The sequence below is a fragment of the Typopeltis vanoorti genome, chromosome 1 (genome assembly GCF_054136105.1).
Source record: "Typopeltis vanoorti isolate ZY-2024b chromosome 1, IOZ_Tvanoo_1.0, whole genome shotgun sequence".
NCBI classification, from domain to species: Eukaryota; Metazoa; Arthropoda; class Arachnida; order Uropygi; family Thelyphonidae; genus Typopeltis; species Typopeltis vanoorti.
Window position 1 is genome coordinate 157,528,476 of NC_143549.1, and position 21,127 is coordinate 157,549,602.

At 33.7% G+C, this 21,127-nt stretch overlaps 1 protein-coding gene across 2 annotated transcripts in view; it reads left to right on the forward strand.

The window, feature by feature from the left end:
* The window catches only part of sp3 (phosphatidylinositide phosphatase spermathreecae), a 400,619-nt gene that overhangs the window by 182,943 nt on the left and 196,549 nt on the right, over positions 1-21,127 (forward strand). For both annotated transcript variants that reach the window (XM_090394946.1, XM_090394954.1), the window contains exon 10: positions 3,212-3,332. In XM_090394946.1, coding sequence (XP_090251072.1) covers positions 3,212-3,332 — 121 coding nt within the window. The remainder of the gene's footprint in view (positions 1-3,211; positions 3,333-21,127) is intronic.

Genomic DNA, 21,127 nt, shown 5'->3' on the forward strand with positions numbered 1-21,127 from the left:
TGATATAAATCTTATTCAAAGATTTGAAGATAATACAGATTTGATTAACTTTTATTCGTATTTGTCAAAAGATAAATACCCACAGTTACGAATTTTTGCAATAAGAATAATCGCTTTGTTTGGGAGAACATTTATATGTGAACAGTTTTTTTCGCAGTTGAAAATTAATAAGTCTAAGAAAAGAACCCGATTGACTGATGAGCATCTACAATCCGTGATGAAGATAGTTTCTAGTAATTTTTCTCCAAGGCTACAAACTTTATCAGAATCGAAACGCCATCAAATGTCAAGTTGCAGTAAGAAATAAAGAAGTTTATAATTATTTACATACAAGCATATGTATTTTTTCTGTATGTGTCGAAGAAAAATTTAATAAATAAAAGAAAGAGTATAGGTTGTCATTATTTATTCTCAAGTTATAAAGGTTATAAAAGAGTTTCATAATTATAAAGGTTATAAAGGGGTGGTATCCATACATTAGGGGTAAGTATGATTCAATATATATATTCACTCCCATTTTGTTAAAAAAAAAATTCCAGCCTGTCAGCTGCTTTCACATCGTGCATTCGGCCTGCATGCAATTTGAGTTTGAGACCACTGCATTAGGCTTTCCATTATTCACAACAAAACTTCTTTTTTTTTTTTCCTCAGTACCCTGACTAGTTAGCATTGGAGGGGAAAAAAAAAAACATAATTTTAAAAAAACTAGTGTGATATTCAAATGCTTTACAACATTGTATTATGGAAATTCTATTGTTCAGTCTTGATTTTGTTTTTATTTACTTAGAAACCTTCTAATGATGCTATATATTTAGCATGATGGAAGATTACTAACATTATCCAAGATTGGTTTCTGACACTGTTCTGTCTTTTTAATCTCACTGTGGTCTTAGGTCAAATAGAGAGACGACTGCTATGATCAGTCTTTGGCAGGGCCAACTCAAGACAGTTAACTTAGAAAAAGCTAACCACTTGGGTACCATTCGCCTTTGAATTTTGGTTGTTCAGTTGCATAGGACTGGTGAAAAAGAGAAAAAAATATCCTTTGGCTACATCATGATATAAATGAGTCGAGGCCTTTTGTATACCTGTCCTTTCTTTCTCCTAATACTATCATGCCCTCTTGCACTCATTACTACTCTAAGCCTGTTATGAGCAAGCACACCTTTAGTTTTTTACCTCAATTAAGGTTCAAACTATTATGGATAGGTGACCCTTTCACATAATTCATAACAATATACTCACCCATAAGGAACACTTTTCACTACTTGTGTTTGGAAAATTGATGTCTGCATTAATTTAACTGTGGTATTTTGGGTATAGCAGCCACTACTGAGGCCTCAATAAAGGTTAGCAACTATGGATTGACCATTCCCATAATACACAGCAATATATAAGTCTGTAAGCAAATGCACTGTACATTATGGATTACTGAGGCAATTGACAAGCACAACATCCTATACACACAAGTAGTCATCAAGACACTTTGTGTGTAAACTTTGCTTCTGCTTGAGTAAAAGCTTAAAACCAAAATATAATTTCATATCTAATGTAATTTACACTAGAACCAAGGGGGGGGGGGGGAAACAGCACTTTACAAATATTTGACAGAACATGGGAGTATAACAAGGATCTGGATATTTGTTTTGTAGGCTTTTGGAAAAGGCATATAACAGAAAAGCTGTTCAAACAGTACAATTATGTAGTGTAAATAGGATGTCATATGAAGCAGTATGTAGGGTATATTTAAGTTGTAAGTTAGCAGTTATATTAAATTAGGTATGGAAGTATGGGTTGCTGTCATATATTGATCATGTATATGTTACGAGGATGCCTACTGTTATTCCCCATTTATGTGGATCACATCATAAACGTTTCATTAAACTTTCAGAATTGGGAGATATTCAACGCAGCTTCTTATTTTATGCTGATGACGTTTATATGCCTAAATAAATCTAGTGTCAGTCTTCAGGATTTAAACTAAGTTAAGTAATTGCTGTAACAAATTTGTCATGAAAATCAGCAATAAAAAAAAAAAAAAATCACAAACTCTGAAAAGTGGTAGAAATCTCAAAAACATTGATTTTACTATAAAATGGAAACCTAAAGAATAAATAAAATGTTGCAACTATTTAGGCACAATTTTTCATGAAATGGACAATATAATAAAGAAAATATGCTGATATGTTAGTGGGCCAGTTGCATTGAATATGAGAGAATTAGCTAGAATACTAAATTAGCAGTGTGTAAGATGTTTAAACCTGTTTTAACTTATGGATCTGAAAGTTGGGTTAAAAACTTGGACAATGGATCAAAGACCAGAGACCACAAATATGAGAGTTGTCAGAAAATTAGAAGAATGAACATGTGCCATCAGTGGCATAATCATATAAAAAGCTGATGATATTAGGAGAGAACTTGACATTGTTAGCATTCCGGTGTGCATTTGCAGAACTGATCTGAGGTGGTACGTTCACTTATGCAGAATAGGAGAGGAAAAGTTAGCTGAACAGTTGTTTGATGTCATGATGGCAGGAAAATATATCCAAAGATTGATCATGATCCTTGGACTGATAGATAATAGTGCCTTAGAAAACTGAAATGTTAAATGTGATCTTATTGGAGTTCTGATAAATACCAGAATAAATTGTACAAAAATTGTTGGTAGAATGTAAATAATCATGTCAGGTGTTAGGAGAGTTGAACTTATTAAGTGAACTGCTGTAGTATCCTGTTACATATCACAAATTGGATGATGATGGTTTTCATGGCGATATTGAAAATCTTAATAATTTTGAAATGAATATAATTTCAGTGATGTGGAATATAAATCAGGAGAATGTCTGCAAACTCTGGTAAATGGAGGAAATAGGTGTGACATGATCATTAGCCATTGAGCAAGTCTTACTTATATAGTGGAGTGCTTTTTCTAAGGTTTCAGGAAGAAAGGATACCTGTGGAAACTATAAAGGTGTGGTAATCAAGAATGTGAAGATTAAGTTTTTTGCATGGAATATGTTATCAGAGTGTCATGAGCATGAAGACTGAATGGATTCAACTTGTGGCAAAGTAAATTATATATGCTTTCTTCATGTGTAATGCCTTTTGACTCAGTGGATATGCTATAATAATAAATAATATATATTTTTAAAAGTTCTCTTTTTATATATTTCTTATAATATTATGTAAGGGTTTTTAAAATCTGTTTCAGGCTTGACAGTGAAGGTATGATATGTGACCAGAAAAGTGTATTCAGGGTGAATTGTATTGATTGCCTAGATCGCACAAATATTGTTCAAACTGCTCTAGCAAAAGCTGTTATGGATACACAGGTAAATAAAAATCTGCTTGAATTTTATTTATTTATTTATTTTTGTAATTAGATGATTTTATTACATAAAAAGTTAGCAGATTTATTAATAAAATAGAAGAAAGCATACATGGAAGACAAAACATAGCCTACAAAATATTAAGGAAATTAAACAGTGAAGAAAGAGATACAGCAGAAATCACCATAATACAAGTGAAACAATGGATAGAACATAAGAACTTATGGTATGACCCAAATTTAATAACAGAAAACAATAATGAAAAAAAAAAAAAAAAACAGTGCTGATATAAAACCAATTAGATTAGAAGAACTAAAAGAAGCAAAGAAGGTATCAAAATATAAAAAATCAGCTGGATTAAATGATATAAATGCAGAGCTTTGAAAATATGGTGCAGAATCGTAAAATCAAAGATTCTTAAAATTAATGAATAACTGTTGGAGGAAATGTAAGGTTCCATCAGATTGATCAAAAGCTAAGGTTATATCTATATTTAAGAAAGGCAACAGAGATGATTGTGGAAATCACAGAGGAATCAGTCTATTAAATACAGGTTACAAAATTTACAGTAAAACCTAAATAAATGACTTAGAAATATTGCAAACAGTCTACTCTTAGAAAAACAAAATGGTTTCAGACATGGTAGATCGTCTATACATCGTATTTGTTTTAAAACAAATTATTGAAAAAAGATGAGAATTTAATTTAGAGACTCGTCGGGCCTTTATAGATTATGAGAAAGCTTTTCATAAAATATTCAAAGAAAAATTGCAGAATATAATGAAAAAATCAGGGATATCCATTACATTTGGTACAAGCTATACAAAATTTATATCAAGATACAAAAATATAGTTATAGTTATACAGTGATGTAGCTTATCTCCAACTCTATTCAAAAAAAAAAAATATATATATTTTTTTTTATATATATATCTATATCTAGTATATATATATATATATATATATATATATATATATATATATATATATATATATATATATATACGAGGGCTGTTCAATAAGTAATAAGACTAATTTTACTGTTGCAAAACCACTCATCACAATATTAATTTCTGTGGAATAAAGAAATGTTGCTGTCTGTATTAACAAAAGAGGTTGATAGATGGCGTATACGGGCTGATGTGCCAGAGTGTCACGTGACTAAACGCAAGCTTGTTTCGGCGCACCTACTAACCGCGACCAGTCATCGAAATGGAAGCGTCCTTGGAACAGCGTTATGCGATTAAATTTTGTGTGCGTTTGCAATAATCGGCATCGGACACTTTTAACATGATATGCGAAGCTTTCCACGATGAAGCAATGTCAAGGGCAAGTGTTTTTTGCTGGCATAAAACTTTTAAGGAAGGAAGGCAAAATGTGGAAGATCTTGAACGTGAGGGAAGACCTTCAATGTCCATCACAGAGACAACGATCAACACAGCAGCGATTATCATCAAGGAGGAGCGCAGAATTACAGTACGCCAGCTGCATGTTGTCCTGAATATTTCTGTAGGAAGTGTTCACTCAATCATGGCTGAACATTTGGGACTGAAACGTGTTTGCGCTCGATGGATTCCCAAACTTTTGACACCGGAGCAAATGCAGCATCGAGTGGATGTGTGCACAGAATGGAAAGAAAGACTGGAACAAGAAGGCGACTACTTCTTAAAACGTATCATTACAGCAGATGAAGCTTGGTTGTATCACTATGACCCTATAATGAAACAACAAAGCAGTGAATGGAAGCATCTGTCTTCGCCTACCTCCAAGAAAGCAAAAACTGTAAAATCGTCTGGTAAAGTTATGACCATAATGTTTTTTGTCTACGAAGGCATTGTTTACCAACACGCTGTAGAACCCGTACTGTAAACGGCTCATACTATGCAGATGTTTTATGGACAATGGTACAGCACGTCAAAAGGAAACGTCCATTGCTGAAGAATGGCTTCTTATTGCACCACGATAATGCAAGGCCATATATTGCTAGTTGTGTAGTGCATGTTTTGCAGAAGAACAACATAGATATCCTACCACACCCTCCATACAGTCCTGATCTCGCACCGTGTGATTTCTGGCTGTTTCCTCAGCTCAAGAAACCGCTAAGAGGCCACCATTTTGAAAGCAACAAAGCATGTGTAAAAGCTGCGGAGGCGGTTTTGAAAGAACTCTCAAAAACGGACTCTCACATGTGTTTAAGAAGTGGACGCAACATTGGGACAAAAGCTGCTGAGGCGGTTTTGAAAGAACTCTCAAAAAACGGACTTTCACGTGTGTTTAAGAAGTGGATGCAACGTTGGGACAAATGCATCGCGTCTCACGGTAGTTACTTCGAAAAAGACTATGTAAATGATGACGATTAAAGGTAATCTGTTTTCTGTATAAATATAGTCTTATTACTTATTGAATAGCCTATATTGAATATAGGATAGAATTTATCGTATATTGAATAGAGTTGGAGATGAGCTACATATATATTCTTCTAGCTTTACAACTCTGAGTTTTAGCCTGCAAAAACAATTTTTAGCCATTCTTTTCTTTTCTGTGCAACATTCTTCCAATTCTGAACTTTTAAAGTTGTGAGATCTTTTTGTACATCATCAATCCATCATTTTCTTGGTCTACCTTTCTTCCTTTGTCCTAATGGTTTCCATTCAAATATTTTTTTAAACTCTTTTTCCATTCTTTCTGTATGCCCCAACCACGCTATTCTTTGTGTCTTTATATATCTTACTATATCTTCAGCATTAATTAGTTGTTCAAGTTCATTATTTGTTCTAATTCTCCATATTCCATTTTCTTCTATCTATATCTTTTTTGCATTAATGACCATGTTTCACATCCATACGTTGTTACAGGTCTTATAATTGTTTTATAAAGTTTTAATTTAGGATTAAGAATCTTATTACTCATTAACTTTTTATAAATTAAATAACACTTATTTCCAGGCATGATTCTACTATTAATTTCTTTGGATATATTATTGTTTGTTGTTATTAATGAACCTAAATTAAAACTATCTACAACTTCAAAACTGTATTCACCTATATCTTGTAATGTTTTTATTTATGGTCTTGCCACATTGCATATATTTAGTCGCCTGTTTGTTAATTTGCAATCCAACTTCTTTAGCATTTCTATCAAGTTCTTCAAATTTCTCTTCTAAATCTTTTCTCCTGCGACTTGTTATTGCTATATCGTCTGCATATGCACATATTTATATTAATTTATTATTAATAAATCTTCTCATATTTAACTGTCTTATTATTGTTTCAAGTACCAAATTAAATAAACTTGCTGAAAGTACATCTCCCTGTCTTACTCCACAGTTTATTTCAAAGGGATCCGTTAATTCCTCTTGTATTTTAACTACTGCTTTGGATCCTTCTAATGTAAGTTTAATTAATCTAATTAGTTTTCTTGGTATTCACAGTGTTTTCAAGCTATGTATTATTTCTTGTCTATTTAATTTATCAAATGCTTGTTGGAAATCAATATAAAATTGGGAAGTTCTATATCATATAAGCATTTTTCATATATATTTTGTAGCATAAATATATTATCAGTTGTGGATCTTTTATTTCTGAAACCACAGGTACTCTCCTGTTATTGTTTCTATATATGGTTCTAATCTTTTATATATCATCATCTTATCTCCTTTTTTATTTATTATTATTATTATTACCTAACATGAGGTGGATGGTGGATTGTGAGTGGTGCCCTCCCTCGATGAGTCTTTGGACTCCAGGGAGTCTGAAGACTCATCGAGGGAGGGCACCACTCACAATCCACCATCTACAACAAACTGCAACTACCATCATCATCTATACCAATGCCATCTACCACTACCACCACTAGTATTTTCACAGATAGTCACAAACATCCATGCCCTCTGCAGGATTCGAACCTGCAGCCTTTTGGCTAAAGGCAGATACGCTAACCACTTGACCAGCCAGGCTGGCTATATTGGGTGGATTATTCCAATTATTTGTAATTTTTTCTTTCCATAAGATTTCACCTGCATTCTTTATAAGTTCTCCTGTTATCCCATCTACTCCTGTTGCTTAAAAACGTTTGATTTGTTTTATTATTTCGACTATTTCTTTATAAGTTGGTTTGAATTCTTTCTTCTATATTTCTATTTTGATCTTCATTGTCCTTATTTTTTTCCGCTGTCATCAGAAATAATTCTTTTAAATATTCCTTCCATCTTTCTTTAACTAATTCTTTCCCAGTTAATACTTTTTCTTGTTTATCCTTACATCCTATCATTTGTGTATCAAAATTATGTATAAACTGTTTTAATTCTTTATGAAATTTTCTAGTTTCTCTTTTCTCATTATTCTGCACTATTAGTTCCGCTTTCTTCTCCATCATTTCTTTCTTTCTTTTTTTTTTTTTACAAATTTTATTTCCCTGCTTTCTTTTCTCTTCATATTCTTCTCTACTTTTTCTTGTGTTCCTTATGTTCCTACCATATGTTTCTCTATATTTCATACTTTTATATTGTAAATACTTTTTCCTTGCTTTGTTTTTCAATTCAATTATTTCCTTACATTCTTCATCAAACCATTCTGTTTCCTGTACCATCCTATTGCTTCTTCAGCTGCTTGTTGGATTAAGTCCCAATTTTCTTCTGTATTCTTTCATTTTTCTATTGTTTTAATATTATCTTTTATTTTCTTCTGATATTTATCAATTATCTCCATTTTGGAATGCTTCAGTGTTCCATTTCTTTATCTCTTCAGTTTTCTGTTGATCCACATTTGATAGTCTGTATATAAATTTAATTTTAACTAACATAAGATCAGATTCACAATTTGCTCCTTTATATACTCATACATTATTAACTGAACTTGTCCATCTTTTCGAAATCAGGACACGATATATTTGATTACATCCCTTGGTTGTTGGAATAATCTAGGTCTCCATGTATAATCTTCTGATGTTGAAAGCATGTACTCATTATTCTAAGTTTATTTGATCTTTCCTTTCCCATTCTATTTAAGTGACCATACCACCTGAGATTAGCTCTGCTAACAAATTCCTGGATGCTAAAAATGTCAAGTTCTTTTCTAATATCCTCATTTTTAATATGATATTGCCACTTATGCCATCTGTTTATGCTTCAGATCTTTCTCAGGACTCAGATCTGTGGTCTAGGCTTTGTCAAGTGTTTTATTTCTAACCAAGCTCTCAGATCCATAAGTTAAAATTGGTTTGAACACTGTCTTCTATACAGCTAATTTAGTGTTTTGACTAATTTCTCTCTTATTCCATATAAATTTATTCAGTTGACTTCCTACCATATTGGCTTTATTGATTCTGTTGTCTATTTCCATATTTAATTTACCATTTTCACTAAGCATTGTGTCCGCGCGGTTAGCCTAGTGGCTATGTGCTTCGCAACCATATGCCTGGGAAAGGAGTGTCCTAGGTTCGATTCCCATCAGCGACGCGAGGAGCTTAAGGATCTTCCTCAGCCATAGCCAAGTTAGCCAGTCTTGAGCATGGACAGCAGGGTTTTTCCCCCAGTTTATCCGGGCGTTTTTCATCCTGCAAAGCAGGCAAACCGGCCTTGAGAACTCAACACTACAGGACATAAGAAAAATCTGGGCGTAGAGCCAACCACCTTATCCTGTGAACGGCTTGAGGTCCGATAATTAATAAACCCTCGACACCAAAAGGTAAAAGAGGGTAAAAAGAAGATGAGATGAGACTAAACATCGTGCCTAAGGCTGAAATGTTTGTTCTATAGGCTCTCCATTCACAATGCAGTTGATATTTTCAATACTTCTACCTATTTTCATTGTCTTTGACTTGTTATTGCTGACCTTCATACCAAATCTAACAGTTATTCAATTTAGTCAGGGAATCTTGTAGACTTGTGCTGGATTTATTTAGAAGTATAACATCATTCACATAAAGTAAAGAGCTGAGATTAACATCTCCAATTTTGATATCAGGTTTAATACCACTTTCCTTCATAATGTGATCCATATAGATAATAAATAACAGAGGATAATGTACATCCTTGTCTGACACAAGATTTAACATAACACCATCTTCCTGACTTACAATTCAAATAAAAACTACGTATTGCTTGATATGACGTTCCATTGAAACCATATAACTGTAGCATTTCGAATAGCTTCTCTCTTGGCACCTTGTCATATGCCTTGTCCAGATCTACAAAACTTAAATGCAGATCTTTGTTATATTCCCATGATTTCTCAACTATTTGTCATAAAGTGAAAATCTGATCCTAACAGCCTCTAGGCCTGAATCTAGCTTGTTCTTCACCGAGTTTCCCTTTCTCAGTCCTCAACATTTCTCAAGTAGGGAAATTCCTCTAATTCTCACATTCAGTTTTATTTCCCTTTTTATATATGGGTACTATGAGATCTCTACTCTAATCATCTGGAATTTGTCCTTCTATCCAGTCTTTCTGAATGCAGTGCAGCCACTGTAAGGCTTTTATACCTCCATACTTGAGCATTTTTGGTCGAATATCATCTACTCCTGTTGCCTTTCCATATTTCAGGCTTTTTATGGATTTTTTCTACTTCAAGTATGCTTATGTATTCCTGATTGCATGCCTGTTGAGTGTTTTTTTACTATTGTGTTCTCACTGATTGTTCTTTTTCAGCAGTTTTTCATGTCACCTTTATCATCTCTAATTCCTTTTACAGCACTCTTTCCTTCATTTTTGATCTTTTTTAACAGCCTTCAGAATATCTTGCCACTTCTTGATATTTATTTTCTATGTTCTTACCAAAGTCTTCCAATGACTTTTGTTTAGCTAGTTTTACACAGTGTTTAACTTTCTTACATTTGTCTCTGTATTCTCTAAGAACACAAGCGAACTTATTTGCTAAGAACTTTTGATATGCTTTCTTCTTTTCATTCCTTCACTGCCTCTTTAACTTCCTGTGTCCACCATGGAATTCTGATTTTTCTATCTTTGCAGACAACACCACAGGCCTCTCTGGCTGAATCAGTCAATGTTTTCTTCAGGATTTGCCACTGCATCTCCAAAGATATGTTCTCATTGGTTCCTGTTCTCAAACTCTTTCATTTTTTTTTTTTTTTTCAATCATGTTTGTGTATTTTAGTCTACAGTTCACATCTGAGAGCTGCTCAACTTTTATTCTCTTTAAAACTTTCTTACATGTTCTTCTCAATATGTAATTCAATTTTTTCCTCTCAAGACTAAAAGGTGATCACTTTGAAATAGAAATTCTCTGTACACTCTGGTTTCCTGCACCAGGGAGAAAACATCACTATCAACAATAACATAGTCAATGAGACTTTTCTTATTCCTTGCATCTTCTCTCCATGTGAATTTGCGCACATTTTTATGTTGGAACATAGTGTTAGTAATAACCAGTCCATGTCCTGGGCAGAAATCCAACAGGTATTTGCCATTATTATTAGCTTTGCTCTTTTCTCCAAATTTTCCCTAAAATGAAAGCAACAGGATTCGATAAATGGATGAGGAAGGGAGGGACTAAATCCTACTTATGCAAAATTCAATTATTATTATTATTATTATTATTATTGTACGGGCACTTCCATGGAGTCCGAAGATTCATTGTGGGAGACCCAAACTATTCACACAATCTGTCATATCCCTCCTTGAATCCATTAACAGACAAAACACTAACAGCTGACGCTGGCAACTCATTCTATTCATTCACAACTCTCCAAGTGAAAAATCTAGTCCTCACGCCCCTACTAACCACACTTTTACTCAATTTCCATGGTTAATCTGATGTTATGCACCCTCTAGCCCAGTGCTGAAACATTTCCTGTACATCATTCCTATAAAGCCCTTTAACCCGGCATTAGTAAGGTGGCATGTGTCACAGTTATTTTTTTCTATATCTTTGGGGTCTGTGACACCCCACCTTACTAACGCCGGGTTGAGTAACTTAAATGTTTCTATCATATCCCTCCCCTCTTTATTTTTGCCTATCAACCAACTTCTGCAATCCACACACCCTTGATCTATCGTCATAGGGAACATTCCACAGACCACTCACCATCCTGGTCACTCGCCCCTGAATCTTCTCTCCCACTTCTTCATCTCAGTAGACCAGACTTGAGCACAGTAATCCTGATGTACAAGTACCAAGTTCTTATAAAGAAAAATAACAACTTTCTTATCTCTACTTGTTAATGTATTCTTCAAAAGCTATGTAATCTTATGGGCTACCTTAGGAAAATTCTTTTGTTTAAAACATTTGTTTATAAAATTTAATTCAGAGCATTTAAAATTTAATTTAGCATGCTTTGGCCAAATTCTAGAATGAAGGAGTGAAAAATATGTAGAATAATACTTCACCTAACCAAATAACTATATGAAAATACAAAAATAAAAATTGCCATCCTTAATTCATAACCAAATACACACACACACACACACACACACACACACACACACACACACACACACACACACACACACTCTCTCTCTCTCTCTCTGTATATAGAACGTGGAAAGATTCAACAACAAAAACCCAGAGAGCTTCTAGGAAGAATACAACCTGTAGCCCCAGCTTGCACTGTTTAAAATGCACAAGTGCTGCCCTGCCCAGGTGCCTGTATGTTTTCTTTTTATTAAGAATTTTTTGATTAAAGTTTCATTGGCCAGAGCTGTGTTGAATAGGTGGATCTCATTAGAGAACAGATCAATGCACTCCTGGTTGTATTTCTCATAAATGAAGTGAGGTTGGTGCATAAGAGTAATTATCAGAGATGAGTCTAAAAGTCTTCATTTTGGCATTGCAGAATAAACAGATCAATCCATATTTCATAGCTGAATATATGAGGGTGGTCTGAAAAGTTCTCAGCCTAACAATGAAAAAACAAATTTATAATTTCAAAATTATTTTTATTTTTCAACATAATCTCCCTTAAGACCAGTGGTGAGCTATAAGGGGCTCACTTCAGCCCTTTGTTAAATTTTTCTCAAATTTCCGAGCCCCTTGTTTACTTTTTATTTAAAAAAAACATAATTTTTTGATATATATTAAGTCGCAAACTTGTACGGTAACCGAACAAAAATTATTCTATTTGTCAGTGCATAGATTATTTGGAATTGAAAGTTTATTTTTCACTTGGTCAGACTATAATAAATTTAGTTTAATCTTTTATCCAAGTGTGTGCAAACAAAGTTTGCTCCTGAAAGTATCTTCAGGACTGGGGCAAAGTGGTACAACACCGGGCGACCCCTTGCAAAGGTGGAGCAAGCTACCAACATTCCTATCTCAGTATCTCCCATAATGCAAAACACATCTCCTTGCGGATATGTATAATGTTATGCATTAAGGGAAGGGCCACCTACCCAGTGGAGATACCAAGGCTATGCTAATGCTTCTGTCTTGGTATCTCCACTTGGGCCTGGCTCCCACTGAAGAGACCTCAATAAAGGTTGAAACTAGTCTGGGTAGTGGCCCTTCCCTTAATGCATAACATTATACATATCCGCAAGGAGATGTGTTTTGCATTATGGGAGATACTGAGATAGCCTTGCGGATATGTATAATGTTATGCATTAAGGGAAGGGCCACCTACCCAGTGGAGATACCAAGGCTATGCTAATGCTTCTGTCTTGGTATCTCCACTTGGGCCTGGCTCCCACTGAAGAGACCTCAATAAAGGTTGAAACTAGTCTGGGTAGTGGCCCTTCCCTTAATGCATAACATTATACATATCCGCAAGGAGATGTGTTTTGCATTATGGGAGATACTGAGATAGGCATGTTGGTAGCTTGCTCCACCTTTGCAAGGAGTCGCCCGGTGTTGTACCACTTTGCCCCAGTCCTGAAGATACTTTCAGGTGCAAACTTTGTTTGCACACACTTGGATAAAGGATTAAACTAAATTTATTATTTGAAATTATTGTTTCAACTTCTCTGTAACAAATGCATCCTCTATAACGAAAGTTTGAAAATAAATAAAGATAGCATGCTCTATCTTTACCCTTCTGATAGCCAATCGTATGGTAAAACCAGTAGACAATCAAAAGTTTGTAAAACTGTCATCAGCGGGTTGTTCCACTGGACATTAGTTCTGTGTTCATCAGTACACTGATGTATAACAATTGTTTGTGTTTAAAATTTAAAAATAAGAATAAATTTAAAAACTGTACATTCAGCAAATTTTATTTTTATAATTGTAAAAGTATTTTTACCCATGAAACATGAAAAGACAGTGAAATTCATTACATTTTTTTGGGAAAAAAAATAACGAAAAGTGATTCTGCTGATTCTACTGTTGTGGAAAATGAAGATGAAGTTGATGATAATACACGCATTGATTCAATGAAGATGCAACAAGTTGGAGGAGAAAAAGAAAATCATTTACCTGATTGCTGGAACGAGAAGAAAGCATCGTATTTCTAGCAGTAGTATAAGTGGTTAGAAGTTAAAAATGATAAATTAGGATGTCGTGTTTGCTCAAAATATAAAAACTTAGGTGTTGAAAGAGAAAAAAGTTGTCACCTATCAAAGGAATGAGTAGAAATGAAAATGGAACCGAATGGAAACACTACAGACTCAAGAACGGCATATTTGCATAAAAAGTTATCCAAACATAATGAATCATATGCTCATAATAAAATCATGAAAATAAATGAAGAATGCAGCAAATCTATATTACCAAATTTAATTGACAAACTAAATGAAAAAGAAATTTTGATAACTTCAAAAATGTTTAATTCTGTTTATAGTTTGGGAAGAGAAACCGACCAATTTCTGATTTACCAGATTTAATCGAACTGCAAATTAAAAATGGTATTGATCTAGGATTATCATTGCATTCTAGATTCTCAGGAATTAGAATAGTTGAACATATTTCTAAACAAATAAAATTAGACATATTCTCCAAAATAATAGAAAAAAAAAAATTGCAAAATTTCTATATTAGCTGACGAATTGATAATGTTGTCAATTCTTCTGCTATTATAGAAAATAAGTGTTTTAGTTATTCGCATACAAGTTGAGCTCACTGAACCATGTATGATTTTTGTAGATCTTGTAGAACTAGAAAATACCACCGCAGAATGTATACATGCTACTATAATTGCTACTTTAAATTCATATGGATTTTCTGATAACTATTTAAAAAATCATCTCATTGCATTTTGTTCTGATGGAGCTAGTGTAATGTTAGGAAACAAATCAGGTGTTGCAACAAACTTCTACAAAAATTTCCCAACATTGTGATTTGGCATTGCATAGCTCATCGTTTACAATTAGCATTAGACGATTCGATAAACAACATTAAAGAAATAAATCATTTTGAAATATTTATGCATATATTTTATCCATATTTTATCATCAATCACCAAAAAATCAATGAGAATTAAATATGATTGCAAACGACCTTGGTATCGAAATTTTAAAGATCGGCCGTGTGTTTGGAGCACGATGGGCAGCTTGCAGTTTATGAACGACTCTTGCTGTGTGGAGAAATTATCCAGCTTTATGTAAGCATTTTGCATTGAATGATAAATATAAGGGCTTTTTAAACCGACTTCTCAATTTGAATTTTTAAAAGATCTAGCATTAATGATTGACATCCTACAGGAATTATCATATCTGTCAGAAGCTCTACAAAGTCGCAATATAAGTATTATAAGAGCTAACTCCTTAATCATGTGAACAATTAATGCAATTAATGATTTTAAAAATTCTGTAGGTTCTTGTGAATCTAAAATTGATACTATGTTAAAATCAAAAGAATTTGAAGGAATAGCAAGTGAAAGCAAATCAGATTTCACAAACTACTGCTAGAAACATTACTAAACCCACTTATAATGTCTTTAAAGGATAGATTAATGCAGAAAAGAAATTTTAAACTTAAAAATGAAAATTATGAGGATTTGGAAGATGAACAACTGAAAAACGTTTTAAATGTATGTTATCTTGAAACATGGAATATGAAAGAAGTTCATGGTTAGAAGAAAAAAAGAGAATAAGATCTTTAAATTTTATTTTGAAATATGAAATTAAAATTAACGATTTTAGAGATTTAGTGGAAATGACTTTGACTGGAAAGATACAAAACGAAATTCCCAGTACGATGAAAAAAGCCAATGTGATTATGGCAACAATTGCAGTTTACAGCGCTGAAGCCGAACGAGCTTTTAATGTGATGAATAATACCGTAACGACGAAGAGATCTCTCATTAGAACATATTTTGGATTTAATGACAATATGTATAAATGGGAAACCCTTGAATGAATTTAATCCGAATCCCTATGTCAAATATTTTCTAGAAAATCATCGTTTGGCTATAGATCCTCCTAGAAGAACACAAGACGTGAAGGAGGAAGGAAATAAGGTGTGGCAGCTGTTGTCATAAGTATTTCCTTAAAGTAATTGTTTATAAATGATAACCTGTAAAGGAAAGAGTTATTTCTTAGGTAAATGTGCACCAGACAGTGAGTTTTTTTTTTTTCTTCATGTAAAATCGTCTCATCGTCTCGAAAGTGATTTTATTAAATAAACTATTATAGTTATTATTACTACCATTTTAAAAATAAGAATTCACTTTTGGTAATCACATAAATTAAAAGGACTATAAAATAATGCCCCTTGATTGGTACCGTTGATTATCACTTGAAGCATAAAAACAAAAGAGAAATATAACGTATTTCAATATTATTGTGTTTTAGATAATATTTATGTATTATTTATAGATTGTTTGTCATAAAAACTTCTATCGTAAACAAAACAAATTTATTTTGTTTATAAACACCCCGCAAACATCCATTCACATTCACAAACATCCTGCCGTGGGCATGGATGTTTGTGATTGTCTGTGGAAATACTAGTGGTGGCAGTCAGCAGTAGATGGCGGTGGTGTGTTTTTTTTGTTCGATGATGCGAGCCTTTTGTTAAAATTTCCATAGCTCATCACTGCTTAAGACTAATACATTTATTCCAGCGATGCTCCAGCGCCATTATCCCATACCTATAGTAGTTCTCAGTAAGATCAGCAAAATACCCCTCTACAGATGCAATCGTCTCTTGATTCAGAGAAAAATGCTAACCAAAGAGGAAGAGTTTTAGTTTTGGGAAGAGATAGAAGTCAGAGGAAGCCAAATCTGGGGAATAGGGTTAATGTTCCAACAATTTATAGTGCAGATCCCTTAATTTTCCCATTGTCAAAACATCTTTGTGGGCAGGTGTATTGTCCCGATGAAAGATGATTTTTTTCTCCTGTAAACTGGGTCTTTTCTCACAAATTTTTTCCTCTACTCTGGTTAAAAGATCGGAATAATATTCCCCGGTTATTGTTTTAACCTTTTCAAGATAATTAATAAACAAAATGCCTATAGCATCCTGAAACACTGATGCCATGACCTTTCCTGCTGATGGAATCGACTTTGACACTGAACAACCGGCTTCTGTCCACTGTTTTGACTGCTGTTTGGATTCTGGTGCGTAATGGTGAATCCAAGTCTCATGCATAGTAATAAATCAGTGCAAAAATCAGTTTTATTCTTGTTAAAATGCTTCAAGCACTGTTCAGAGATTTTCATGAGAGTGCGTTTTTGATCTGTGCAGCACTCATCTGGTGCAAAGCTTTTTCAGTTGTAATTCTTCATGCAAAATATATCCTATACTTTCTTTTGAAATGCCTATAGTCTCAGCAATTTCACGCACTTTGACTTGCCAGTCATCCAGTACCATATCGTGCACTTGATTAATGATTTCTGGTGTTGTTACACTTTTTGGACGTCCTTCACGTGGATCATCTTCAAGGCTGGTACGGCCACATTTAAACTTGGCAGGCCATTTCTTAATTGTTGGAAACGAAGGAGAAGAGTTCCCATAAACTTTTATGAACTTCGAATGAATTTCTTTTGGTATTAAACCTTCTTTCACAAAGAATTTTATAACCGCACGATACTCAATTTTATTCATTTCAAGGGATACAGACAACACTTTTGCTCCAGACAGCTGTATAAAACAAACTACGTGATAGAATGACTTGCAATTTCACATAGATGCTTATGACAAGTGTACCAACTTAGAAAAAAAAAATCTTGCTAATAGTGTTGCCATCTATGGTTGAGGCCGAGAACTTTTCAGACCACCCTCGTATATACACAGTCTTGCCATAGATATTGTTTCAGTTTCTACAAATCCCCAGACTGCCCACAGAATTGCACAAACCCATTTCCATTACTGGTGCTGTGCGCGGTGAACATTCACATGTTTATCAGCAGAGAGAGAGTTGTATAGCTGTATGGGTTAACGTGCAAGAGAGGATGATTAAGATGTAACTGCAATAGCCGTTCCTAAGATTGGAATACAGCCATCTGTTATTTTCAACATGCTAAAAAACACTTTGGATCAGTATGGTGTTTTGTGTATTGGACTGTTAACCATTATAATGATACATCAGACATATCTGATTATCAAAGAACACGTCAACCATACTGTGTTAGAATGCAACAGCTATGAGAACTCTACTTTGCACTTTCTAACACCATAACTTTTACAGCAGGGGGTGATAAAATCAAAGACACTTCTCTGGTAGTACGATATCCTCTTCACAGATGAGAAGATTTTCACTATTGGAGAGTCGTTTAGCTACCAAAACAATCGGGTATATGTTGCAGATGGTCTCACAGCATGTGTCATCGCACCCAGGATTCAGAGGTAATCACCCCATGTCAGTTATGGTTTTATTAGTGATGCATCAGGAGGTATCCAAGTTTCATTTCTGCAAGAAAGGAGTCAAAATCTCTAACCAAGTGTGTCAAGACATAATTCTGGAACATGTAGTACTATCCCTGAACAACACTTGTTTCATCGTAGACAGTGGTCCTTCCAACAGGACTCCGCACCTGCACACAAGGCAAGGACCACATAACAGTAGTTGAAGGTGAATATGCCCAACCACATATCACTATCTGATAGGCCATCTGGAAGTCCCAGTCTGAATCTATTGAACTTCAGATTGTGGTTGGAGCTTGAGAGAGTAGCCTACAAGAAATGACACTCCAGCATTGCCAGCCTGAAGGTGGTTTTAGAGCAAGCAGTGGGTATTATTTCCATTGGATGTTGTGTGTGTGCTGGCATCAATATGTGGCTCTTCAGACTTCAGGCATGCATGAAGGCAAAAGGGGGACATTTTGAATATGGAATGCTGCTATATGCATGTCATTCATGTGGTTTTTATGTGCTGAAAACTGGTGATAGAATGTAAATAATTTACTGATAAATTAAAGGTTTATGCACTATTCAAGTTCTAACAGTATTTATGGCTAGACTAGGTATAACATATAGAAAGATGGAAAGTTTTTTAAGAAGTTCTAACTAAGGCAACTCTGCTGCTAAGGATTGTATTCTCATAAGCTCTGTGGTCTTTATTCGAATCTTTTTAAGTTTATGAAATAAGCATATATCTTTAATATCCCCTGTTTCTGTATTTTGCAATTGTTTCACATTTCCCAAATAAAGACTTTTAGGCTCTTCGATGAAAAGCGAAAATTAAATTTTTGTTTTCCATGAATGTAATAAAATTGGCAAATATTAAAAGTAGAGTCTAGAATCTTCAATCTGGCATTAGTAAGATACTGAAAGGAGAATATTATGGACCCATCTATATTTTATAGCCAAATGTAGAAACATTTCCCAGAGCTTAAGAAAACCTAAATTTCTCATACGCTCTCTGAAAGATTTTTGAAACTTTTAAGTTTTTTCTATATTTGGGTGTAAAATACAAATGCATTCATATAATATCTACTAGTTTATTTTCTTATTTATTCCAAATTAAAGTCTTTTTGCTTTATAATTTAATATGTGATTATGCAGCTACCAAGAGTTTACTTATTCTGTTTAACTTTTTGACATAGAACTGCTATGGTATTGTTATATAAGTCAAGTGGATATTAGATCCGGCATTATTTCAAAGCCAAATATGGAAACTATGAAAGTTTCATAATGTAAGTTGACCAGAGAGTTTATGGGAATACACTCCCCAGCATTCACGAGTTGCTTTAGTATGGACTACTTAGATGACATAGGCGCTGCCCAAGCATCTATATATTCGCCTTTTATTAGTCCATTTTGATAAGGTTTCACTTACCTGACAGCTATTTCGAACTGGTTGGTTCTCCTCAGAGATCAGGAAACTTTAAGAGAGCAAAAATTCTCATTCAGCACTAAGGAACTTGAAATATCAGAGAAATGTATTTTTTATAAGTGAATTCTCAGTCGGTGTGTAAAAGTAATTACTAAAATAAAGAGCCAGATGGCTCCATTTTGGCGATGCAAAATTATATAAGTCAAGTGGATATTAGATCCAGCATTATTTCAAAGCTGAATGTAGAAACTATGAAAGTTTCATAAGTAATTACTATAATAAAGGGCCCAAAGGCTTTTAGCTCTTTATTTTAGTAATTACTTTTATACACCAACTGAGAATTTGCTTAGGAAAAATACATTTCTCTGACATTTCAAGTTCCTTTGTACTGAATGAGAGTTTCAACCAGTTTGAAACAGCTGTCAGGTCAGTGAAACCTTATTAAAATGGACTAATAAAAGACGAATATATAGATGCTTGGGTGGCACCTATGTCTTCTAAGTAGTCCATACTAAGGCAACTTGTTAATGCCGGGGAGTGTATTTCCATAAGCTCTCTGGTCAACATACCTTACAAAACTCTCATAGTTTCTAATTCGGCTTTGAAATAATGCTTGATCTAATTTCCACTTGACTTATATAATTTTGCATTGCTGAACTGAAGTCTTTTGGCTCTTTATTTTAGTAAGTGCTATGGTATATTTAAAAGAGACTTGTTACTCTGAGGTTTTTGTATGGGCTGTTATGATGAGAATAAACAGTTTGTAACACCTATCAGGCCAGTGAGACCTACTAATAAAATGTGAATATACCGGGTTCCTGTACAGATGTCCAGGACTCATGTCCTTTAAATAGTGAAAGTCAAGACAACTCATGCCAAAGATTATGTCCTCATAAGCTCCCTGAAAAATGTTTGAAACTTTATTTCTGCAATATAATTAAATTTTATGTGGAACCTTTAATAACAAAATAAATAAACAAAATAACAAAATAAATATGCTATTATTTGCAGATGATCAGGTAATAATATCAGATAAGGAAAGCAATTTACAAAGAGCAATATATAATTTAAAGATTATAGTAGAACAGTTTGGGATGAAAATTTCCATAGATAAAACTAAAACAATGGCATTTTGTGCAAACTCCAGTTAGAAGCAAAATAGTTATTAATAATAAAATAATAGAACAGATAAATACTTTCAGTTATCTTGGATGTGAAATATCATATGAAGGAGAAAAAGACATAAAATTAAAAACTTCAAAATTTTTGCAGATTATAGTTCTGATAAATAGAACACTCAACCCAAATATAGTACAAAAAGAAACACGCTTGAAAATATACAATACGTTAGCAGTGCCCACATTATTATATGGCAATGAAATTTGGGCAATCAAAAAACAAGATAAACAAAGAATAAAAACAAGTGAAATGAGATTTATGAGAAGAACTGCAAAATGCATATTATTAGATCAAAAAAGGAATGAAGACATTTTAAAAGAACTGAAAACAAAATCAATAGAAGAAAAACTAAACAATTATAAACAAAAATGGATTGAACATATAAATTGAATGGCCAACACCCGATATCCTAAACAAATACTAAAATATGAGCCAATTGGAAAGAGAAGGCAGGGTAGACCTCAAAAAAAAAAAGTATATTGGATGGAAAATGAGACCGGAACAGACCAATA